Source organism: Siphateles boraxobius, unplaced genomic scaffold, assembly GCF_051911475.1.
Source record: "Siphateles boraxobius isolate OS27281-9 unplaced genomic scaffold, OSU_SipBor_1 41, whole genome shotgun sequence".
Classification (NCBI taxonomy): Eukaryota; Metazoa; Chordata; class Actinopteri; order Cypriniformes; family Leuciscidae; genus Siphateles; species Siphateles boraxobius.
In genome coordinates, this window is record NW_027509042.1 from 32,337,556 (window position 1) to 32,363,940 (window position 26,385).

The window sequence follows — 26,385 nt, forward strand, 5'->3', positions numbered from 1 at the left end:
TCTTCACAATGTATTTTAGGTTGCAATCTGAGAAAATAAAATTAATATTATTTCTTTTTCTTCATGTTGTAAAACTACATCCTGGAGCAGAATAAACAGCACAGAGGTAGGCTAGGGAAAAACTGGACTTTAACATGAAACATTTAGGTGCAAAATTACTTTTTAGTTGCCAAATTACAGAATTGCTCAAAATGGATGGCTGTACAGAAGCACTGTCATCTATGCCCAGGTTTTGTAAATGATGGTGCAAAGAGATGTGAATGGTGTAATTATAATGTTGCAGTTCAGCAGAAGCACACAAGCACATTTGCTTTGATGATCTGCTTTAAGAGGAAGCCAAAAGCCTTCATCTCTCCATTTGTTGAATTTCTGTCATACTGTTATCTCCCATCAAAAAAACACCAACCACTGCTCTCTCCCATTTAAAAGACAAGAATCCATGCTTCCCCATCAAATAATATTATTATCCAAACAAAACTACACGCAATTATGGTCAGATTGCACAGCAATTTAGAGAGGATGCATTACATGGGTAATGTGTTTGCACAGGCACAAGCAGCAGTGACATACACTAATGCAGAGCTTTGCTTGATCTGTGCATTCATAATGCGGCTTTCCCTGAAACACCCCCCTCCCCCTCCCTTTCACACTCGCATCTAAACATCACTTCCTCATTGGATAATTCAATAGCACCAATGTGAATATCTGGACTGCTAATCCATAGCTCTCCATGATATTACCACTGCAGAAGTGAAGAATGAATGACAGTAGCACTCTAATGACCCAACGTAGAATCACAGTAGCAACCAAGCTGCTTAAAGATACTGGGGGTTGGGTAAGAGCAGGATTTAGTATTGTGTTCCATAATCGTTTACACAACCAAATAAAGGTCAGGTATTTTCGGCCAAAAATTAGACTCAAATCAGAACAGTGAAACATCACTTGGTGCATTTTGATTACATTTCATTTTTAAATAATTTGTTCTATGTAATGTTTTATATGTTTACACCTGAGTTTATTGTTATATTTTTTTTGTGCCATGTTGCACAAATTACATTTTTATTGGACTATATGTTGATCATTTTCTGTTTCATCTTAGTCATCTGTCTACAGTAACAATTTTAGTATCGTACCAGAGCTTTGAAACGTACTGAAGTCAAACTTTTAGTTTTGATCATAGACTGTAAAAAAAGATGGATGACGCACCTTCACTCTCTTCCATTGTAGAAAAGTGAAGCCACCAATGTCCCAATATGGTGCTGACATCTTGCGCTAATGACATTGTTCGGAGCCCGAGTCTCACAGTAATGAGCGTAAAGCCCATACTCCTGCAGAATCAATCGCAAGCACACACCCCTTAGCTTTTTTTAGGTAGCCTGACAACTGAAGGCTTGTTAAAGGGGTCAAAAGAAGTGATTTCTTTTATTTTTTCTTTTTTTTTTTGTGTGTGTTATGTAGCTGTTAGTGCAAATATAAGTTCTGCAGAGTTACAAAGCTCAAAGTCAAACTTAAAGAGATATTCTTCATAAAAGTTAAGGCTCAGCCACGCCTTCCTGAAGCACTTCGTTCAAACACGCCCCCACAACTCTCCATCAGTGTGTGGGGGCAGAGTTTTATAAATCCATCCAAATGTATATGCAAAGAAAGAAGGCGTAACTTTCATACTTGCTGTATTATTGTTGCCGCCATGTCGTGGAGACACTGCGTTTTTCGTTGCGAAAGCCAAACTACTTTGTTTGGCCTTCCAAAAGAGGACACAATTAGAAAACAGCACAACCAAAATATTCGACTGTGTGCAGCGCATTTTTCGTAGGAATGTTTCCAGAACCTGTGAGAGTACAAGACTCTCTTGTACAAGTGCACAAAGGCTGATTCTAAAGAGTTGGGCAATTCCATCTTTGCATACAGTCTGGCGCTTCTGACTCACAGACACAGCCTGCAAGTATGTTTTCTCATTTTAAGAATTTTCTACTAACTATTCAAACGCGAGTTTTAAGCAGTATAGAGTAGCGCTTGTTTGTCGTTTCTAAGATCACAAATGCAGACATGGTTCTATGTTTACAAAGTGTTCTCCCCCCCGTTGCGTGGCGCGACGCATAAAAAGACAGTATAAATCACTATAATCAGTAATTATGTCCCCAATTAAATAAAATCTTACCAATCAGAAACGACCTGATCCATGACTTTTCTGAACCTAAAACCGCATAAACACATTGCATTAAACCAAATACACAAAATAATGTTCTTTTTAGAACCATCATATGATCCCTTTAGTATAACTACTAACCACATAGTCATATCCCGAAAAAAGCTTGTCGATGCCTCCTTGACTACTTCACTCAGAGTAGCTGTCAATCATGACATTACACCCCATTTTATAATATCAAATAACTAACTAAAACCAAACTTAATGAACACTTGAAAAAAAAAGTGTAATTTGATTGTTTATATTTGCTCATGTCTAATTTGTTTACATGGAGAGGGCGGGGTTTATGACCTATATTGCATCCAGCCACCGGGTGGTGATCAAAAAGCTTTGTCTTCACTTTTTAATCCAACCCTAAATAGTGCACTCTAGGGATGTTAAAACTAATGGTACTTGGTACCACACTGATATTAAAATAAAAATTGATACAAGACTTCAAGGTCTATGTACCAAGTAAAAATGAATAATTTAAACTTTGAATGTCAATTTTCATTTTACAATTAAGCAATTTTTTATCAGAAAACTGGTTGATGATTTCAGTCAGTCAAACCTTTTTTTTGTTTTTTTTTCCACACTTGATTTTAGGCTATACTTTTATGAACTAGTCCTAGGATTTTCAAGCCATTACAATAAAACCAGTGCATGAAGTTTCTCTGAATTCCTTTGGCCAATAAAATAAAGTATGTTGACCTTTGAGATCAACATCTGCTGCCCTAGGCAAACCAAATGATTAATATATAAAATTAAACTTTACTCACTATTTTACACACTTTAACAATACATTTTCAACAAAAGCATCAACACTTGACCACTAACATTTTCTTTCACATATAAAAAAAGTGTGGATGCATTCTGTCATATTTCTGTTTTCTTTCCGGCTAGCTGCAATTCAAAAATGCAATACTGCAAATTACATCTAGTGCTGAGTGCAGTTTAATGATAATGATATTTTTATGAGTGTCTTTCAAAATAATATACAGCTTATGAACTTCATGACAAAAGCTCTTTTCAGAATAATAACATAATCCACTGTTCTTTTAAGCACAGTTTATTCATTTTATCCCCCCACAAAAGAGAGCATCCATTAGAGTGAAATGTCCATATCAAAGTCTGAAATGTGATGGTGTGTCAGCCTGATGATTTCCCATTTGGAGCTCTCAGCTCAAAGAGAGAGAGGAGCTTTTCAGAAGGTGTAGGGGAGGTACAGATGACTGGATGATCCCGTATACATGCATCATCGGAAAAAGCACAAGCTCTCAAGCTCTCATCAGAGAGGATTGGGTTAAATATATGAACAAGACATGTCCAAACAACAAAGCTGTCATTGTACATGAACAAAAACTCATGGACCAATATAAAACTTTTGGCTGAAAAAAAGAAGCTCTGGAGCCAAAGGGTCAAAAGCCATCAGTTAACAATTGTACAAATCTACAATTACATATAAGCTCCAAAACAAAATTGTAATTAATGCAATCTTATGTTGTAAATTGATTATATTTTACAGTTAACTTTTCAATAACTGAACTGCTTGATATTGCAAACTGGTATTTGTTATCATATTATTTGTTATTTTATTGTATTGTTTTATAATGATTATAATTTATAACCATAATAATAAATTCAATGAATTGTAGTACAAATACTTTTGCTACACTTTCTTATTCTCTAGTTTTTACCAATATCAGCCTAATGAATTAGAAGTCTCACACATTAAGAGAAAACAGCTTGCTTCTGTTGGATTTCAGGTAACATTAGACACACATAAGGCCCTTTTTTTGCTTAGGATTTGAATATGATGCCTGTGTGCACTTTCTTTAATTTCTGTCTCGGAGTACTGTACTCTAAGTGTGTAACTTTTTACAACATTTTTTGTTGTCAATAATCTCTGCTTGCAACTGCATTCCATTTACTATGGAAGAGTCATTAACAGATTTCATAGAGCCCTATATTAGAGCTTAGTGATATATCTATTTTATAAAAAATAGATTTCTTAAAAGATGGAAAATACATGGAAAATAGCAGCTTAGATAAAAAGCTTTTTGTGAGTTAAAAAAGAATGTCATGCAGGTTTAGAATGATACAGTGAGTCAAAAGAAGTTTCATTTTTCATACTACTGTATTCTTTAAAATATATACTAAAATAAACCTCATCTTAAGGATTGAATGCATGAAAGCACAAAAGAGCCGGGTTGTCACAGTCCACTGGACATGGCCATATTTACATCACTGATCATGCATGATGTGACTGTTAACTAAATTCAACATTCAATGAATTGTTTCTTTCAAACAGATAGACAGTTTATACCCTCCGCCCATTCTCTCTTGTGTAGGCAATATTACTAAAATGTCTATCCCTACTAGTGTACGCACAAACAAATAACATCTGACATCCGGATATCCGGATTTGCCTGAAACGTTGCCACAATGTACTCAGAAACTTTCCACTTAATTGCTGTCACAATGTTTATCTTATGGAGTACATTTTGTAAAAAAAAGAAAAAAAATGCTAAATATTAATGCTAAAAGGAACTAACAATATAGATTTACGTAAAAAGCCTGAGGACAGCTCACCTCATGAATGGCTGAAGGATTACAACTTATATATGGAGTTACTGTACAGTTCCATGCAAAAACTACATGTTACATTAAAGTGCTCTTAACAATGATCAAGAGTCTGGACCTCTGCAGAGATTATAAAGAGCTATGTAACATATATTTTTAAAATTCAACTTTTGATATATTCTTTTAAGTTTTTATCTCTCATTGTTGCACCTTATAAATCTTTTCAGCTGATTCCCTCCTTTATTGTGGCATGTCTTGGAAAAATAATCCCAAAAAATGATGATGACTGTTCTGTTCAATCCTTGATACCATGAACAGCTTTGGCAGGTAGTAAGTGGTTTTACTAAAATGAGGGATTGAACATATGGAAAATCATCATGAATCACTTCTAAAAACCATCATTTAAATTACACTGAACAAAATTATAAACACAACACTTGTTTTTGCCCCCATTTTTCATGAGCTGAATTCAAAGATTTAAGACTTTTTCTATGTACACAAAAGACCTATTTCTCTCAAATATTGTTTACAAATCTGTCTAAATCTGTGTTAGTGAGCACTTCTCCTTTGCCGAGATAATCCATCCACCTCACAGGTGTATATCAATATGCTGATTAGACTTATGATTATTGCACAGGTGTGCCTTAAGGCCTCATTATGCTTCTGCGTCAACTCCACGGCGTAGCTACGTAACGCGTAATGAGGTATAATCAGCTGGAAAGAAAAATACTGACATCTCTCTCTTTTCATACAGATTACATAAACTGACAATATTTGTTTTTTTTTATATAAATTACTTCATTTAAAAGAAGGGAATTTCAGCTTCATAAAGAGAAATCTCTCGTATCTCTGTGACAAGTATTGACAGAGTTACAGTTCATTTTTCGGACATGTTTCAGAATGGACCTCACTGACGAGAGAAGGTAAAACGCGCATCATGTTTATTTTTCTTTATTTGACGAAAAGCACAACACTTTGTTTTTATTGTGTGTACCCACAAAAAAATAGACACTTAACAGGATGTAATGATGTACAGCACTTATATGTAAGATCAAAATCAACAGAGTAATTTGAGTCTCTTTTGCACTGATAAGGAAAAAAGTGAGCTGGTATCGCCGGCGATACCGCCGACCCCAGAGGGTTAAAAGTTCCACTGCAGTCAAAATAGAGCAATTGTCTTTTTAAATGTTATGTAAAAGGCCCCGTTTACACCCGGTATTAAGATGCATTTTCGAAAAGCCACAAAAGCCCGCCTACTCTCCGCCTACTGAGCAAACACTTAAACATTATGGGAAGAGCGCTAGCCAGACGGGGTTTAAACTTTATCGGCTGAAAATCCGATAAAGCCCATACATTTACCCAGAAAAGACCCTCCCCCTTGAAGAAAACAGGACAGAAGTGGTTGAAAGTGGACAAAAGAGACATAGAGATAATGACAAATGATAAAGACATAGAGACACAAAATACTTGTGATCCTATCTTAACCCTCTGGGGTAGTGTTGTCACGATACCAAAATTATTGTTTCGGTACCAATGCCAAGTCAAGAATTGCGATTTCGATACTTTTTCGATACTGAACAGGTTGGATGACCAAAATCTTATTTTATGAAACGAGTTATTTAATATTTTTTTAAATGTAATTTTATAATTACAATATAGATATTTAATTTAATTGTATCTTTGTTATTAAAAATAAGCAAAAATCTAATTACAAACAATTAGGGCCGGGACTTTAACGCATTAATTAAAATTAATTAATTACAGACTCTTAACGCGTTAATTAAGATTAAACGCGTTAAACATTTTTCAACATTTTTCCGCACCGCGGAACATTTCTCACTGGATGAGTTTCGTGATATGTGATATGTGAAATGATAAATGATAAATTAAATATGCTATTGCTACACTTAATGGTAAAAATTGCACTGGTCTGCTGGACTTGGTTGAACAAAAATAAACAATATTTTGTTGCTTAAGCTTATGTATTCAGTCATTATTCAATGGTATACTAAAAATCCATGTGAAAAAAATTACTTCTCACTGTTCTCAGGTCAAATATTTATGCAATTAAAATGCGATTAATTTTGATTAATTAATTACAAAGCCTCTAATTAATTAGATTAATTTTTTTAATCGAGTCCCGGCCCTACAAACAATATGACAAATACTATAAGAGACAAATAATGAAAAAATAACTTTTTTGAATGCTACTGTTAAATAGACCTAGTACTGTAGCTGAAAAAAAATAAAGTCTTCACTCTATAAATTAACTATAGACTGATTCTTTATAAATAGATACATTTATTCAGTCAAGCATTGGGTGATTGTCTATTTTCTGTTGTTTCATTAACATTAATTACACAGAATATTAGGCTGCTGGTCCGGCCCGCTACCCAACGGAACACATACGATTTATTTTTACAAACGGTTTACAATATAGATATTTTGCAATGCTCTTCTAGCTGGTCTTCCATCATGTGTTACTAAACCTCTACAAATGATCCAGAATGCTGCAGCCCGCCTTGTCTTCAACAAGCCCAAAAGGGCTCACGTCACTCCTCTGTTCATCTCACTGCATTGCCTACCAATCGCTGCTTGCATCAAATTCAAAGCTTTGACGGTTGCTTACAGATCTACCACAGACTCAGCTCCGTCCTACTTTCACTCCCTACTACAAGACTACGTACCTACCAAGCCTACGATCGGCCAAGGAGCGACGGCTCGTGGTGCCATCACAGCGAGGCACTAAATCAATATCCAGAACATTCTCATTCACGGTTCCATGCTGATGGAATGATCTCCCCACCCTCGTCCGTAATGCAGAATCCCTGACAGCATTCAAAAGACAACTGAAAACTCATCTCTTCCGGGAGTACTTAACATACAATTTTTTTTTTAAATTAAAAAAAAAAATTCTTCTATTTTAAATCTTTCCTTCCCTTTTAAATCTTCCCTTGTCTGGCTTTTGCTACTCTGAGCAATGCCTGAACTTTTTATTTTGAGCACTTCTTGCGTAGTTCTTCCCTCTTCACGATGACTCGCTTGCTTTAGTCCTCAGATGTAAGTCGCTTTGGATAAAAGCGTCTGCTAAATGACTAAATATAAATGTAAATGTTTACATTCACTAAAGACATACCCGACTGTGTTTACGTGAATACTTGCCAGGACGTACATTTTTTACCTAGAATTTTGATTCAATCCAAATAATCCATGAAAGAGAACGTCCTGGTTGTGTATGCAACCCACCGTTCCCTGAAGGAGGAGGGACGGTCGACTGAATTGGGATCTCGCTAGAGAGCCTATCCTCTTCGAGTACTATTGAACGAGCCAATGTAATTGGCGTGCGTGATTCGCATCACACACTCCGCCCCCGCGGCGCGGGTATAAATACGGAAGTGGATGCACGCACTAGTTGCTTTTCGCTGAGGAGCCGAGAGTAACCCGGGGTCAGCGGTGGTCCAGCGGTAGTGGCAAGGGGACTACGTCCTCCGTTCCCTCCTTCAGGGAACGGTGGGTTGCATACGCAACCAGGACGTTCCCTTTCAGTCGATAACGTCAGACGTAGTCGACGGTCGACTGAATTGGGATAACCTTTGAAAACGCCACTAACGCTGCCACCTTCCAGTACCTAAACCAAAGCCTCCTGATGCCCCCGCAAATTTAAGGCGGGGAAGGACAGGGCTTAGGCCAGGGAAGTCACTGCTGTTCCTACAGGACCACTGGGAAACCGTTCCCCGTACATTGGAAGGAAGGGACGCTGCGGAAGCCACATCCAACCCAGAGGGAGGTAACGTGGAGAATATACACATGAACTGGGCGGAAACCGGGCAGTCTAACATATGGAATGTCACTGGGGTGGCTCCAGCCTAAGGCCCTTCACTGAGCTGCAGGAGCATTTCTGCTCAACACCTGAGTGTGATGAACTCACTGAGCTACAGGAGCATTGCTGCTCAACACCTGAGTGCGATGAACTTCACTGAGTTTCAGGAGCATTTCTGCTCAACATGAAGTGTGATGAATTCACTGACTTGAGCAGGCGCAAGGCGACCATGAGTCGCAGTTGCTTTTAGAAGGCTCACTGGGGTTAAACGCATTTCTGCAGGCCCCTGGGGCAGCTGAGAGCCACTGTTTGTCCAAGGGTAGTCCGCTCGGTTTGTACAAACACTGGCAGGAAGACGAAACCGGAGGGGCAACTGAGCGGCCCCGGAATGGTCATGACCCAGCTGGACCCAGGGGATGGAGTCTCCACTTGCCCTGGCTATAACTGTCGTGAGGCTCGATGGCGGCACGATTGAGTAGAGCGGGAAGAGTGGAACAAAGCGTCCTCAGAAGCTTCTGACTCCAAGGAGGAGGTGAAGGGTGAGTTGTGACATGCAAGGGAAGTTTGCGCAATGGTCGCAATGTCTAACAACTCGAGGCACGAATGCCCGTGTAGTCGAGGGTCGCCCAGGCCCCCGTTAAAACACGCCCTTTGTACATGGCCCCTCTGTTGAAGAGGGTTTGGCAGCAGACCGGGATGAACTATAGTCACACAGGGTGAGCTGCTCTGCCACGGTCACCTCGGGACTCGATCATGAAGCTAGCGCTGAAGCGGTCACATATGGAGGAAGCAAATGGCTGCAACTACCATATACCCCAGGAGCCTCTGAAAGTTCTTTCAGTGGGACCCTTTCTCACTTCAAACACCAGCTGAACACATTCTCATTGGAGAGACGTGTTAGACCGAGTCCATCTCCAAAACTGAAAAAGAGATACTCAGCCCGTGGGCGAGATTACTCTCTTCCAGTTGACCAGAAGACCCAACGGGCTCTGGAGCACTCGAAGGGAAGGACACTGTACTGATACTCCACCCTTACACGCAACCCACAGGATGGCCTGCGGTGCGGAATGTAGAGATCTGTTTTTAAGTACATGTCTTACAGGTCGGAGCTGCCGACCAATCTTGGGCCAAGATGGTCACGACCCACCACCTAGTAGCACGAAGAACGAGTTTACAACTGGCCTTCGTACCGGCTGGAGGAGCGGCTATATCAAATCCTTCGCCAGCAGGATAAGATAAGCACGCACAAGTCAGGAGCACTGCTCAACACTCGGTGTGATGAATATCACTGAATTCAGTAGCACGTCTGCTCAACACCTAATGTGATGACTATCACTGACTTGAGCGGGGTAGCCGAGCCTGAGGTGGGGCAGCAAAGTAGAGAGAGTGGTGTTAGTGTGCTGTGCAACACTTACCTGTCTCCACAAGCGGCAGGGGGCGCGTGAGAAGGCGGATGACCGGGTCCTCGAACGCACCAAGCTGCCTGCTGGCGACCAAGGGGGAGCTGAGGGGTGTAAGGCTATACAGGGTCACACCCGCCAGACTGGCCCTCTTGGGACCCAGGAACAGATGAAATTGCTCTCTCTTTGAAGTGTGGTTACCGCTTGCTCCGCTTTTTTTTTTTTTTTTTTTAGGGAGCCAGCAGCGGAACAGACACACACACAAACAAAGGCTCCACCCGGCCCTCACCCGGGGGGAGGGAGTGACTGTGCCACTCCAAGAGCATCTCATCCATTCCTGGGCGGCCCGCTCCGGAATGCTTTCGCTGTCGCTTGCCACCTGGCTTGGCAGCGCCAGGAGCGGGCTGGGCGTCTCTACTGCGGCCGGCTCCATGCTGAGGCCTGGGTGGAGGCTGCTGCGGAGGGCCAGCAGGAGCGGCGGCCGGGGAACGCCCACGGCAACGAGCAGGCGGAGGAGCTGCCACCGGCGGCGGGTGGAGGCAGCAGCTGGCCACCGGGGCAGGATGTGCCGGATGACCTCCGTCGGCGCTTGAGCGGCAGAGAACTGTTGGATGCAGTTCTCCACCGCGTCGCCGACCAGCCCAACCTGGGAAATTGGGGAGACCAGGAAACGAACCTTGTCCGCATCCGCCATACCAACCAGGCTGAGCCAATGAAGGCGCTACTGGACCACCAAGGTGGACATCGCCAGACCGATCACGCACGCTACGACACTCATGCCCCGGAGGGTGAGGTTGGATGCAGTGCGGTGCTCACCTATGAGCGCACGGTCTGGATTACCCTCGTGCATGCCATGGGTGCCCTAGCCTGCAGCAACGCCATGGCACGCAAGAGGAAGCGGCTTGCCCACAGGCTTTGTAAGCTCTGCCCATCGGAACGGACGAAAACTCACAGGCCTTAGGGGGGAGACGAGGATCCCCCCAAAAGGCAGCGGCCGCCGGACACAGGTGCACCTGTGTCGACAGACCGCTCCAATGGAGGGACACCTCGCAACCCTTCACCGTTCCTCCATCAAGGGTAATGAGGGGGGAAAGCTATTCAGGCAGTTTCTGGCAGAGAAAGCTGCTGTTCACCATCTGATAAGCTCTCCATGCATTTCGGGAAAGAAAGGCACTGGGGCGGCGAGCTGAGAACCAGCGTGGCCCGCCCCAAGATACCAAACTCCAGATTCCAACCGAGACTGAACGGGACACGGTGGAGGTTCCACTCGAGCCCGGCAGCCTCGGCGGCCCGTTTCAGCATAGCTGATAATTCTGGATCCGGCTCGGGCAACATTGAACTCCCGGAGGGAGACAATGCAGCCGAGTCATCATCTCTAGAAGTCAGCTCACCCTCCGATGCTGCAATCGGCGTCCTGTCCTCCAGGGGAGCCCCGAGTGAAACCGCTGGCCCACCCATTACAGATGGACCAGCAGACAACACAGGAGGCTCCAGTGGTTGCAGTGGAAGGAGTGAGGAGCCCACAGGGAATGGTTACCGGGCGGGACATCCAACACTATCCTCCGGTCACCCATCCCACACAGCACCCGAGGGTGGGGCATGGTAATGGGGACTCGCTCTCCGCGAACGAAGGCGAGTCTCGCCCTCAACACTGCGACAGTCATGTTGCCACAGTGAAAACATGAGCTGTCCACAAAAGCTGTCTCAGCGTGCTGTAAGCCCAAACACGTGACACAACAGTTGTGACCATCAGAGAGAGACAGGGAACGACCGCACCCAGAAACGCACGGGCGGAATGACATCTTTAAAAAGACGCAAACGCACCCGTGTTTCTCTTTCAGAAAATAGGACCGTCACCAGTGCCGGAGCACACAGGGGAATGACCGCGGCAACACTGAAACGAGAACTGAAACAGTGAGGCACTCACTTTTCCGCCCTCTAACCAGCCATCAACACACACAAACATTTAGAAATTTGTTGCTGTTAAAACAGCAGTTGAGAGCTCAAAGCTCGCGATCACCGCTGCACTCGCGCTGTAGAACACCAGCACTGGGAGAGTCTTCCTGAAGAACACCGACACACTCGCTCGTTGTAGACAACAGCACTCTCAGAGACATCAAACGATCGGCTCCGAAGCGAAAGGCAACTAGTGCGTGCATCCACTTCCGTATTTATACCCGCGCCGCGGGGAGGGAGTGTGTGATGCGAATCACGCACGCCAATTACATTGGCTCGTTCAATAGTACTCGAAGAGGATAGGCTCTCTAGCGAGATCCCAATTCAGTCGACCGTCGACTACGTCTGACGTTATCGACTGAAAGGGAACTGAAGTCGCAATTGCATGCTGTGTGAAAGGCGTGTGCGCGCTTCAGGTCTGAGCCCGGCAGCGCGAGCACGTCCCGCGCTTTATTTGCTCATGCATGCATGTTTCGCTGTGCTTATATATTTTACTGTTCTGCTTCCTTTGTTTAGTGAATGAAAACAGTGGAAGCAGAGCTCTGCACACACATCCTGACTTGGGCAGAGGATACATATTCCAAAACTTTCTGAAAATACAATTACTAGAAATGTTTACCTTTGATATTATACAATTTGCATGTAAACAAAATTTGTAGAAAAATATTTTTTTTTTAAGAAGTTTCCAACTCTAACTTTGAACCAATTCTGTAGAAATATATATATATATATATATATATATATATATATATATATATATATATACACAGGTGCTGGTCATATAATTAGAATATCATCAAAAAGTTGATTTATTTCAGTAATTCGATTCAAAAATTTAAATTTAGATATTATATTCATTCATTACACACAGAATTATATATTTCAAATGTTTATTTCATTTAATTGTGATGATTAAAACTGACAACCAATGAAAATCCCAAATTCAGTATCTCCGAAAATTAGTATATTACTTTAGACAAATACAAAAAAAGGATTTTTAGAAATGTTGGCCAACTGAAAAGTATGAACATGAAAAGTATGAGGATGTACAGCACTCAATACTTAGTTGGGGCTCCTTTTGCCTGAATTACTGAAGCAATGTGGCGTGGCATGGAGTCGATCAGTCTGTGGCACTGCTCAGGTGTTATGAGAGCCCAGGTTGCTCTGATAGTGGCCTTCAGCTCTTCTGCATTGTTGGGTCTGGCGTGTCGCATCTTCCTCTTCACAATACCCCATAGATTTTCTATAGGTTTAAGGTCAGGCGAGTTTGCTGGCCAATTAAGAACAGGGATACAATGGTCCTTTAACCAGGTACTGGTAGCTTTGGCACTGTGTGCAGGTGCCAAGTCCTGTTGGAAAATGAAATCTGCATCTCCATAAAGTTGGTCAGCAGCAGGAAGCATGAAGTGCTCTAAAACTTCCTGGTAGACGGCTGTGTTGACCTTGGACCTCAGAAAACACAGTGGACCAACACCAGCAGATGACATGGCACCCAAACCATCACTGACTGTGGAAACTTTACACTGGACTTCAAGCAACGTGGATTCTGTGCCTCTCCTCTCTTCCTCCAGACTCTGGGACCTTGAATTTCAAAATTTACTTTCATCAGAGAACATAACTTTGGACCACTCAGCAGCAGTCCATTCCTTTTTGTCTTTAGCCCAGGCGAGATGCTTCTGACGCTGTGTCTTGTTCAAGAGTGGCTTGACACAAGGAATGCGACAGCTGAAACCCATGTCTTGCATTCGTCTGTGCGTGGTGGTTCTTGAAGCACTGACTCCAGCTGCAGTCCATTCTTTGTGAATCTCCCCCACATTTTTGAATGGGTTTTGTTTCACAATCCTCTCCAGGGTGGGGTTATCCCTATTGCTTGTAAACTTTTTTTCTACCACATATTTTCATTCCCTTCGCCTCTGTATTAATGTGCTTGGACACAGAGCTCTGTGAACAGCCAGCCTCTTTAGCAATGACCTTTTGTGTCTTGCCCTCCTTGTGCAAGATGTCAATGGTCGTCTTTTGGACAGCTGTCAAGTCAGCAGTCTTCCCCATGATTGTGTAGCATACAGAACTAGACTGATATACCATTTAAAGGCCTTTGTAGGTGTTTTGAGGTAATTAGCTGATTAGAGTGTGGCACCAGGTGTTTTCAATATTGAAACTTTTCACAATATTCTAATTTTCTGAGATACTGATTTGGGGGTTTTCATTAGTTGTCAGTTATAATCATCAAAATTAAAAGGAATGAACGCTTGAAATATATCAGTCTGTGTGTAATGAATGAATATAATATCCAAATTTCACTTTTATTCTTTTTATTCACACAAATTCGGTGTTGTGTTTTCTCTGGTAATCAAATGAAGACATAAAACATTAATTTAATTTATTTTACAGTTTTTCTCGATTGCTTAAACACATTTTCTGGTACTTGAGACACAATGACCACAACATGTAACTCATTCACCAACCCCCTGAACCAATTCTGCTAAACTACAAGCACAATTCCTGCTCTACACTCAAATTGCAGTTCTAAAACACACTTTTTTCAAAACACTACACACAATTCTCTGCTTTTGGCACAATTTTCATGCAGAAAATATCTTGTTTTCACAAGGAACACACTGCCATTCAAATATGCACACTGACTCATCACAAGGGCAAACACCTGTCACACTATTTTACAATTAGCAATCAGAGCTTTAGCATAAAAGGGCAACAGGTGAGCTCTTCAATGGAGCAATGGATGCCAACATTGGAAACAGAGGCAGAGCCAGAGGAGTGAGAGTAAGAGGAGGAGGAGGAGGAGGAGGAGGAGGAGGAGGAGGAGGAGGAGGAGGAGGAGGAGGAGGAGGAGGAGGAGGAGGAGGAGGAGGAGGAGGAGGAGGAGGAGGAGGAGGACGAGGACGAGGACGAGGAAGGCCAAGGACCGTAATCTCTGATGAGATCCGAGCCACTTTGGTTGATCATGTGGTCAACCATGGTCTAACAATGAGGGAGGCTGGGCAAAGAGTGCAGCCAAATCTGAGCAGGTACACTGTAGCATCCATCATCCGGACTTTCCGAAATGAGAATAGGTAAGAAATCTCTCACTAGAAAATTGCAGTACTGCATATCAATACAGTACTCAATGAGTACAGTAGTACAGTATTGCCTGTGGACTGTTCTGTAGGACTGTAAAAATACTGTAAAGTATGTTTCAAGTATTTAGGAAATGTATTGTATTTACAGTATTTTACTATTTGTTTGGCAGAACTGCAAGATTACCAACACAAGGTGGTCGGGAACGTGTTCTGTCTCCTGAACAGGAAACTGAAGTCATAAACATGGTCCTAGAAAACAACGCCATAACATTACAGCAAATACAAAGAAAAATAATAGAAAACAATGACATATTTCAAAATATTGATAGGGTAAGCTTATCAACACTGGACCGTGTCTTGCGCAGAAATCATCTCAGGATGAAGCAGGTCTACAGGGTGCCATTTGAACGCAATTCAGAAAGAGTCAAAGAATTGCGATATAACTATGTGCAAGTGAGTCCCACAATTGATGCATACTCTCAACACTGTATACAGTAAATTATACATATTTCAATATTGTAATCATAATGATTGTGCTTCACAATAGTGACCACTCCATGTCTATTTCTGATATTGTCATACTGTGTTTCAGAGAGTCCTTGAGCTAGAGGTGGCTGCAGTGGAGCACCAGTTCATCTTCATTGATGAGGTTGGGTTCAACCTCACAAAAAGACGAAAGAGGGGAAGGAATATCATCGGCCAGCGTGCCATTGTTGAAGTCCCTGGACAGCGCGGAGGGAACATCACAATGTGTGCAGCGATTACCCACCACGGCGTCATCCATCACCATGCTACCCTTGGCCCCTACAACACCGCCCATCTGATCACATTCCTGGACACCCTACACAACACACTCATTCCACCAGATCAGGTAGATGGCCCAGAGCAGCTCAGGTACGTTGTCATTTGGGACAACGTAAGTTTCCACAGGGCGGCTCTGGTTCGTAACTGGTTCACTGCCCACCCACGCTTTTTAGTTGTTTATCTCCCTCCATATTCTCCATTCCTCAATCCAATTGAGGAATTTTTTTCTGCCTGGAGATGGAAAGTGTATGACCGAAATCCACAAACGCGTATACCTCTTCTCCAAGCTATGGAGGACGCATGTGGAGATATAGCAGCTGATGCTTTTCATGGCTGGAATCGCCATGCTAGGCGATATTTCCCCCGCTGCTTGGCCAGGGAAAACATTGCTTGTGATGTGGATGAGGTGCTGTGGCCAGACCGCAACAGAAGAGAGGATGCAGCATAGTTTTTTTTTTTTTTTACTGTAACTGTGTACAGTAAATTCTTCTGTTGTTTTGTATGTAGTGTATGTGTAACTTTGTGTTGGTTGGGAATGGGATGCACACTCTGTTCATGTTTTTGTGGGAAAAATAAAATATATTTGTTACCGTGTATTTGTGTGTTCTGAGTATAAAAACAATATTCTCAAATATTTTACAACACACTTATGTATTGTCTTTAGTAAGTGTAACACTGAACAAAAAAAGGGCTAAGTCATTATGATGAATGGAGAAGAAGTGTTTTCCATTCATCATAGTGTTTTACATTGAGCACATCAGTGTTCAACAGGTTCTTATAAATGTCTATTCATATGATGGTTTGTGTGTGTCATTTGAAAACAAAATACCATTTTGAGAAGAAATAACATTGTTTTGAATGTAAAGTTTAATTTTGCAGGAGAATTGAGGGGTTTTGCCCATTGTGTGTGTGTTTTTTTTAATTGTGTGTAGAGTTCTGAGAATAGGAGGCATTCTTTCAGAAAATGTGTCTAAACAATCGAGAAAAACTGTAATCATGAAATTAAAACTTTTTGTCAAACAATGTGTTGCTCAATGAGCTTTCATGTTAAAATTAAAACATGGAAGAAAAATTATGATTATTCCAGGAAAAACAATAAAGTTTTGATGATAATTTATTTGAATTAGTGTTAGTATTATTATTACATTGAGATGTATCTAAATTCTACTGTACAACAATAATATATTTCTGTCAAGTTAAACCGAACTTTTATTTTGACGGGTTGCCGTGAGAGTTTGTGTTTATGAGATGATGATATTTTTTCTTAAATGAAGCGGTTAAATACTCCCGAAGTGACTTTCAGAGTGGATCTAGAGTCTGGGGATGAAGTTCATGCATTCATGTTCTCTATAGGCAAAAGACAGTGCGAGCACCACGCGTTTTATTACTGGATTCTGCGATTCCGTCCGCGTTTTATGCATCGCATTAGTTAGATGAGAACCCTGCTGTCACATTTATTTTCAGTCTTGTACAGCCAAGGGGAGCATTTCCCCTCTGACAGCTGTCATCTGGTGATGACTAGACTTTTGATGCTAATCAGGGGCAGGATGTGCAGCACTTAGACTCTGGAACAGGAGAGCTACTCCGGCTGCTACTGGCAGTAGAGCGAGTGTTGCCATCTTCAGTTCCCTGTGAGCATTTAAAAAACGCAAATATTTTTGTCTGGTTTTCATCTGGTTGATGCAACATATTTTTCAACGCACGCTCTCTGTCCGCTAGTGCTCATCTGTATGTGACGCAAGTGTTTGTTTGTGTGTGTGTGAGTTTGCGCGCGTGCGCACTCATTGGGATAATTGTCAATGCGCATACACAGACAGAAAAGACATGCCACCATGGAAATAAGATAAATAACATATTACTTAAGGGCTATTTAGTTTGTTTAATAAAATAACAAATTGTATCTGGTGCTATAAAGAAAATCAAATCAAATTTATTTGACCTTCAAGGGGGGCGGGGCGAGCCGTTAGGAGGGCGGGGCGCCCCCATATATAATGGTAGGGGAAACACCGTTATGCCGGTCATTATTCTCAGGTGTGAAACACGCCCCCACGCATATTGCCTTTCCAAACAAAAAGTGTCTTACAAAATGTCTTGTTTTGTGTAAATGATTAGGCAGGATGATTTTCAGATCATTTTGAAACAAAAACTCTAGGCAACAACATCCATTAGTCAAAAGTCTTGTGGACACATATTTAGTATGTTTTGTGGCCTTATTTCAGAAACTTTAAGTTTTATTTTTTTCAATAACCATGCATAAACAAATTCTCTCAAAAATACAAACATGGACGTACATATTGCTCACATATTATCGTAGCCCTGCTTGTGCTAAATATAGTGTAATGACAACTTTGCCATTAATATGTTTATAAGCACAAATGTCAGAGCATGTCAAAACATCTCAAGGACCCCAAAAACACCTTAGACCCCAGAGGGTTAACACCAGGTGTAAACAGGGCCTGATTGAAATCGAACTAGTGAAGTTTATGAAGTTAGACTAAGATACCAAGGCCTTGTTTCCACCTGTTAGATGGTTTTCTTGTGAGCTGATTATAGTTGGTCAGTAGGGTCTGGCCGATGGACGATGGCTGACAGACATCACGATGTTTAGCCGGCATCGCCGTCCGTCCGTCCCCCCACCACCAAACCACACACACACACACACACACACACGTACGTTTCCATGGTGACGCTTCATGCTTGGTACGTGATTCACCACAGCCAAAATAACGTTAGCGCAGTATGAAAGATGAACCGCTTTTATTTATAAATATTAACAAACTTGCTTACCATGTCATCAACTATCTTCTATTCCGATTCTCAAATATGTGTAAGTGAGTTTGTTTTGTTGTTTAAAAAACCTTTTATAAATTATCTTGATCTGTAACGTGCGATGGGGGCAGTCATGTTTGTTTGGGCCGCAGTTCAGAGATTCCTTTATTACAGCGCGTGAATTCATCAGTTTCTCCCGAAATACATGAAAGTGGCTGGTGAACTGGGAGAAAAATAGAGTTGACTTTATAGATATTTACACTGTGTGTCTGATATGAATAAAAACCGTCGAAAAATATATATGAATGGTTTGTTATTGCTGCTTCCATAGACACCATTGTGTATTTTACAAACTATAAATGCATTGTTTTGATATAAATTATATGTATTTAAATGTCTGAAACCTAAAATAAACATTATGTGGTTAAAAACACTGAACAGTTGTGGTATAGCCTATGACAAGCACTGAGCGCGTCCGTCTTTAGCTCAGGGCCAGCCATAGCGTGAAAGCACAGTTTGAATCTGGCAGTGATGTCACGTCACTGTACATTTCGCTCCTTAGTGCTCAGCTGCTGCAGAGTTTGCCGAAATTGAAACTGCTGATGAGATATAGAGGAAAATATCTAGTGGAAAAATGAGAATGTTAGGTTTCATTTTTGTTAATGTTAACATTAAAAAGAATGTTAATTCTTAGGTTTTTAGGTTTCAGACATTTAAATACATATAATGTATAGCAAAACAATACATTTATAGTTTGTAAAATACACAATGGTGTCTATGGAAGCAGCAATAACAAACCTTTCAAATATATTTGCCGACGGTTTTTATTCATATCAGACACAGTGTAAATATCTATAAAGTCAACACTATTTTTCTCCAATTTCACCGGCCACTTTCATGTATTTCGGGAGAAACTGATGAATTCACGCGCTGTAATAAATCCAAAAGACAGGAATCTCTGAACTGAGGCCCAAACAAACATGACGGTGCCCATCTCACATTACAGATCAAGATAATTTATAAAAGTTTTTTTAAAAAACAAAACAAACTCACTTACACATATTTGAGAATCGGAATAGAAGATAGTTGATGACATGGTAAGCAAGTTTGTTAATATTTATAAATAAAAAAGCTTCATCTTTCATACTGCGCTATTTTGGCTGTGGTGAATCACGTAACAAGCATGAAGCGTCACCATGGAAACGTGTTGGGGGGGGGGGATCGCGATGCCGGTGTTGTGCCGAATTTTGACCCCCGCCAAATTATTACCCCCCTAACATTGGTAGGTTTCAAATTAGTTGTGGGGGAGGGGTTAGGATTAGGGATGGGGTTAGGATTAGGCAATCAGGTACTGACTTCAACGAGGGGGGTAATAATTTGGCATGGGGTCGAAATTCGGCACAACACCGAAAACGCATCTTATTACCAGATGGAAACGGGGCCTAAAGTAATGAGATTGGAGGTTGGCTTTATGCGCCCACTGAACACTACAAGTGGCTTTGCCAAGGTGACAAGCAAGGTGCAATTAATCCTTCAAAAATGTGATTTTGGATTGTGTCATATATACTTGGACAGAGAAACTCAGGAGACAGAGCAAAAACCTGCTGTAGCTCAATTGTAACTGCACATGTAAACATACTTATTCTGTGTGTGTAATTGTGTAAAAGTTGAGAAACACTCAATACACAGAAACGGCAAAGTTACTTCTGATAACAGCTACAAGTGTATGCTTGTATCCTAATCCCAAGTGTAATATGTAGGCAAAATTTTAAAATTTTAACTGAAAAAAAATTCCCTTTTGAAAGAACAAGTTACTTAAAATAAGTGATTCATATAGGCTAAGTAGTTTCCATTACGGTGTCCGAGAAGTGCAAAACAAACCACAATTCCGAAAACAAAACAACATATTTATAGACATATTTATGGACATTTAACATTTAATTTTTGAATTTAACGATACTATAACAACTTTACTTTCCTGTTATCTCTGTAAAGCTGCTTTGAAACAATTTGTATTGTAAAAAGCGCTATATAAATAAAGGTGACTTGACTTGACTAGACGCAAGAGAAACACTAAAAACAAATGAACAAGCTAGAAAACACAATAACATTTCCGAAAACAAAAGTACAAATCAGAAAACACAACAGCAAATCTGAAAACAAATTAACAAGTAAGACAAAATAGAAAAGGTAGGTATATGTGGTGAATGGAATACTAACCAATTGGACGAGACATCTGTCAATCAAGACATGCAAAGTACAACAGACTGTGGCAGAAGAAAGTCGATTCACGTGTGCATGTGTAAATATTAGAGCTGTCTATTTAACCGGCTAATTTAGTGCGATTATAATGGAGAACAAAACACTTTTCATATTAAAATCTTCCTACCACTATCTGGTTTGGTCAGACAACATTATAAAAGAACTCAATCTGTGGGAGAGTGGCATGTAGCAAGAACAGCAGATTTACCTTTTGACTCGAACGACCTGAGTTCGAGTCTCCATCGAGTGACAAATTTTAATTCACAATATTAACTTCTTGTTTATTGATCTGTATAAAATTAATATCACATGTGGATTGCTTGTGTGCTTAACTATAGGCTAACATATTATATAAGACACAAGATCATGCAGGGTATTGCCTCTATATCTGGGATTTTAGGGGCATTATAACTGCATTCTAATAGTGTTTATGTTTGTTTTTTTGCAAAGTGAGTGACATACTCGATAATGTCAGCTTGCAGCCTCGCACATGTATAAAAAAACTATTATCGTAGACGATACAGCTAATATTTACACATGCACACGTGAATCGAATTTCTTCTGTCGCAGTCTGCTGTACTTTCTGCATGTCTTGATTGACATGTCTCGTCCAATCAGCAGTCAGTATTCCATTCGCCACATTTACCTACCTTTTCCGTTTTGTCTGACTTGTCGTTGTGTTTTCTGACTTGTTAATTTGTTTTCAAATTTGTCGTTGTGTTTTTTGATTTTTTATTTTGTTTTCAGATTTGCCGTTGTGTTTTCTGATTTGTTATTTTGTTTTCTGAAATGTTATTTTGTTTTCTGAATTGTTATTGTGTTTTCGGAATTGTTATTATGTTTTCTAACTTGTTCATTTGTTTTTAGTCTTTCCATTGTGTTTATAAATTTGTTGTTTTGTTTTCAGAATTGTGGTTTGTTTTGCACTTCTCGGCCACCATATTCCATAGATGTTTTTCATTAACTGTGTGAGTATTCTCACTGAGGTACCAAGCTATTAGGTTTCTGTCTTTAAGTCAGAGTTATTTAGTTCAAGGCCAGCTAAGGGGATGTTTATGAGAGACATTACAGCTCACTCCTTCTTTGCCAAGTTAGGCCTCAATCACCAGATACAATGACTACTACAATCTGCAACATTTGTTTGTTCTTTGGCATTGATCTTGTGTGGAAAGGAAACTGATTCTAGATGTCTTTTGAACGGAAGTGCACAGCAACATCTCCTTAAGTTAGGGTATATTTAAATTATTATTCAGAGAATAAGCAGGACATCTATGGCTGCTTACCTTGGCATTGAAATCCTTGCTTGCCAAACCCCCTGATGAAGAGGAGAGAAAAAAATGCATTAGAGATCTGTCCCTCTAAATCCTTTAATGGCCTTTTAGCTATCAGTTCCCTTTCACTGAACTAGCAATCACTTAATTAAATAGTACATGGACAGCTATGGAATATGTTTGATTTGTCTCAGTGCACATATAGGAAAACAGTAAAAGGACATGTACTATAAATTATAGCTATAAATTGGATGCTAGGAATCATATATATATATATATATATATATATATATATATATATATATATATATATATATTACTACATAAACTATCAACAAGTGTGAAGCAAAGACTTGAATGAGCAGCCAAATGCCCCACTATGAGCCTGGACAAAGTGATCGCCCCCAAATCATGGCAACCTCAGTGAAGCATGCAGAATATTGCGACTCTGCGAGTAGTCTGAAACTTAAGCAACGTTTGCATTAGTTATGTCCAAAGACAAAAGACTATTTCGAAAGCAAGTTAAAGCGCGTGAGCTGTGTGAAGCAGATTTCGATGACAGTAAACTCTAAACACCTTTTATGTATGGGCATGTTTAACACAGCTGAACTGCAAGCAATGAGTTTCGATGCAAAACCAGTGTTTGTTTTTAGGTGTTCCTCTGGTAACAGGCCAGCAGCAAGATTTACATTAACACTAAACTTATACTGATACTGTAATAATTACATTGTGAAATTATTTACTCACCAAATAAAGTCCGTGCAATGACTGCAGAAAGTCGGCTGCTTGAAAAACCTGGCAGTAAATTTGTGGTTTTTTACTTCATGGACGTTTTTCTGCCTCAAAGCACCTTTACGGGCGAATCGATTTGCAACGTCAGATGAGGATTGGTCGTTGCTTTGTATGATATCAGCCATTGCAGAAAGACGAGAGATTAATTCTCCGAAGAGTATGTGGAAGTTGCTATAAAAAATATAGGCTACAACGTTGTTTTTCTGCCGCGTCGTTTGTCCGTGTAGCGCAACAGTTGGGCGCCCGTGTGCGGAAAGGGTTTCTCCTGCTTTCGACACAACTGTACTGTGTGACAGCTTCCAGCCAGCGCTCCGCTTCCTTCTCGCTCGAAGTGACGTCACCGAAGTGTCCTTCTGCTGGGATAGGGTAATAACGCTCGCCCCTGGACCATGAGTCCCGTGCAGTGAGCGTCATCCGGCGGGCAAGAAACCAGTGTGCATGTTGCGGCGAGAAATCCATAACATTGTCGTCGAAGACTTGTGACAAGTTTGGATCTACGTATGGTAATGTTTTTCATACCTTTCATACTGTAGATCCTGTAGCTTACTATTCCATAGAGAACACACTCTGTTAAATGTTGTGCTGTGGAGGCTGGTCTTCAGCATTATCTTGGTTTTTCCTTTCCCCATTAATTCTTAATTTGCTTGTTAATTCGTTTAACCAAAGCAAGACATCCTTGGTCAACCGTGAAAGAATACGCTGGTGGTTTTGCGCCTATCAGATCTTTTGAGCAGAGAGCGCTTGACTTCTTGACACCTAACGAATGAGTGAAAAATGAGTGGAAATGTTTGTTTTTCTTTAGGCTATCATTTTATTACACTGTAGGACTGCATAATCTAACTGCTTTTTTACCATTTGTATTTTGGTCATAAAGATGAGGATAAACATAAGTGTGAGATGCCAGTTAACAAAAATAATATATTTTTTGCTTTTTTTGGTGGACACCCCCAGAGATTTGAGTTTCTTTTAGGGGCCTTATTATACTCCCCATATATAAATTTTAAAGCCCCCAAAACATCTTTTCAATCATGTATTTTTAGAGTAACAAAGGGTGTAAAAAATATATTGAAATAAGCAGGGACATGCAGAGAGTTCCTCAGGGGCAGGGACTCAAATGTAAAAAAGGAGCATATACTGGTCAAAAGTTTGGGTGCATTATATTTTTTATGTTATTGAAAGAAGTCTCGTATGCTCACCAAGCCTGCATTTTTTATCAAAATACAGAAACAGTAATATTGTGAACTATTACCACAATTTAAAATAATGGTTTTCTAATTGAATATACTTATTTCAGGATTCTTAAAAAGTTAAAAAAACAACAGCATATTTAAAACATAAATATTTTGTAACAATATACACTAGCGTTCAAAATATTGGGGTCAGTCATTTTTTTTCTTTTTTTGAAAGAAATTAAAACTTTTATTCAGCAAGGATGTACTAATTGGATAAAAAAGTGATGGTAAAGACTTCTAAAGAAATTTCTATTTTGAATAAATGCTGTTCTTTTTATTCATCAATGAATCCTGAAAAAAGTATCACAGGTTCCATTTAGAAGCATAACTGTTTCCAACATTGATAATAAATCACCATATTAGAATGATTTCTGAAGGTAGACTCCAGTCTAATGAAGACTGGAGTAATGGCAGTTCAAAATTATGCTTTGCATCACAAAAAATAAATTATATTTGAACGTATATTAAAATAGAAATCCATTATTTTAAATTTTAATATTTTTTTCTATACTTTTTATCATATAAATGCTGGTTTGAAGTGCATAAGAGACTTCTTTAAAAAAAAAAAAGAAAAAAGAAACATTAAAATAAATAATAATGTGTCCAAATTTTTGACTGGTACTATACATATATATTATTTCTGCATAATTATCAAAAATTGTAATATAATAAAGTCCTTTCACATCACCATTTCAGCACCATCAGCCTACACTTCACATTATAGGCCTGTATATGGCCTATAATGTAGTAAAAAATAAAGGGGAATTTAGGCTACTTTAGTTTTGTACACATTGTCATGTTAATTATAATCAAATGCATTTTGTTTTATTGACCACAATATTATTATTGATATTTGTTTGAGAAGGACACTTGATTCATTTTGATAAAGGGCAGGGGCTCGAGCCCCAAAGAAGGTGGATTGGTTTTTAGCAGTTTCACTAGTTCACACTTAACAAATAAGTTAGATAGAATAAATGGTATGCAGATTTGGCATGCTGTCCGGGGAGAGGGCTCCGAGCTCAGATATTGGGCCCGAACCCAGAGTACTTCCCCCGTATTGCTGGTTAAGAAGTAACCAGGCGAGTGTGAGGAGACGGGGTGGTGGAGGGATGCTGAAAAACCGTCGACAGTGTCGAGGAACATTGGTGAGTCAAATGAGTATATATAGGTCTCCAACTCATGCTGATTGGATAGACATGTTGATTACTGATTGTCGACAGCTGGTTGGAATGATGTGATAATTGGATCAATTATTTGAATGTGCTTCTCCCGAAATTTAACAAAAGATCATGTTCATCACCATAGCCACTTTTCCAAAAGGGGCGTTTTGGCATTGAGAAATATCACTGACAGTGACACTAATGCAAAGATCCCTCCCTTATCAACCAATCGCATAGTTCAAGTACACCTGGCTGCAGCCTGCAGATCGGGGCGGAGCTGCACATGTCGCCCCGCCCCACACATACTCTGATTGGCATACATGATAAATGTCTGCGTTCGGAGTCAGAGTAGTGCATGGATGGATGAGCAAATGTCATCAATCAAGTTACAAAACTGTAAAAGAAAAGTGTTTAATGCCACGAAATAATATAGAGCTTAGGTTGAGCTCAGTCTAGAGCACACTTAATCTGAGAATCTGAGACATTCAGTTGTTTTTTGTTTACTTAACTCGCTCCGTATCATTGGATCACTGAGTTGTTAGCTACTGGAAGTTTAATCTTCTAGACCAGTCGAATTCACAAATGAATGTTATGAAACAGTTTATTTAAAAGAATCGGAGATCTTGATTATATACTTCATAAAATGAATTACAATATTTGACCGTGGGGGCTGTGAGATTTTCGGATACAATTTGAGCTACAAATTAGTCGAAGTGTGATGATCTAATCGTAATCAAGTAAATCTGAAATGGAAACAAGTAAAAATTCGCTTATTCATTATAATACATTATAATAAAGGCTTTGTGAAACTGCACAGCCTTTCCAGTTTTTTTAAATGGCAGGCCTACTCCTTCGTACACAAACAACAAACACATTTTCTATCATGTATGCCTATAAAAGACGATGGAGCCAATCAGAGTAGGTATTGGCCGGGCGACACGTGCAGCTCCGCCCCAGGTGCAGCCCCGCCGCGATCTGCAGGCTCTTTTTTTATTACAGAGAACGGGAACATACAAAAGAGTAAGCATACATCACATAATATCAACCACAACAATAATAAAGGAGACAATAGCA

At 40.2% G+C, this 26,385-nt stretch overlaps 2 protein-coding genes across 2 annotated transcripts in view; one reads left to right on the forward strand and one right to left on the reverse strand.

Annotated features, from left to right (window-relative positions):
• prkcaa (protein kinase C, alpha, a) overlaps positions 1–23,255 on the reverse strand; it is a 407,934-nt gene extending 384,679 nt beyond the window's left edge. The window contains exons 1-2 of the mRNA XM_077199185.1: positions 22,875–23,255; positions 22,140–22,171 (exon numbers count right to left, since the gene is read on the reverse strand). Of these exons, the coding sequence (XP_077055300.1) occupies positions 22,140–22,171; positions 22,875–23,044 (202 nt within the window). The 5' untranslated portion in view covers positions 23,045–23,255. The remainder of the gene's footprint in view (positions 1–22,139; positions 22,172–22,874) is intronic.
• Positions 14,554–16,421, forward strand: LOC143706839 (uncharacterized). Its single transcript, XM_077199187.1, has 3 exons — positions 14,554–15,015; positions 15,192–15,474; positions 15,614–16,421. Exons 1-3 carry the CDS (start codon positions 14,681–14,683, stop codon positions 16,271–16,273), a joined length of 1,278 nt encoding a protein of 425 aa, XP_077055302.1. The 5' UTR covers positions 14,554–14,680; the 3' UTR covers positions 16,274–16,421.
• Positions 23,256–26,385: the final 3,130 nt, after the last annotated feature.

What these genes read in the sequence shown, in the direction of transcription:
- LOC143706839 (XM_077199187.1), top strand. Translation starts at nt 14,681, where the DNA reads ATGGATGCCAACATTGGAAACAGAGGCAGAGCCAGAGGAGTGAGAGTA. An exon ending in ACTTTCCGAAATGAGAATAG is followed by an intron (nt 15,016 to 15,191) that starts GTAAGAAATCTC and finishes TTTGTTTGGCAG; the next exon opens with AACTGCAAGATTACCAACAC. An exon ending in TGCGATATAACTATGTGCAA is followed by an intron (nt 15,475 to 15,613) that starts GTGAGTCCCACA and finishes ACTGTGTTTCAG; the next exon opens with AGAGTCCTTGAGCTAGAGGT.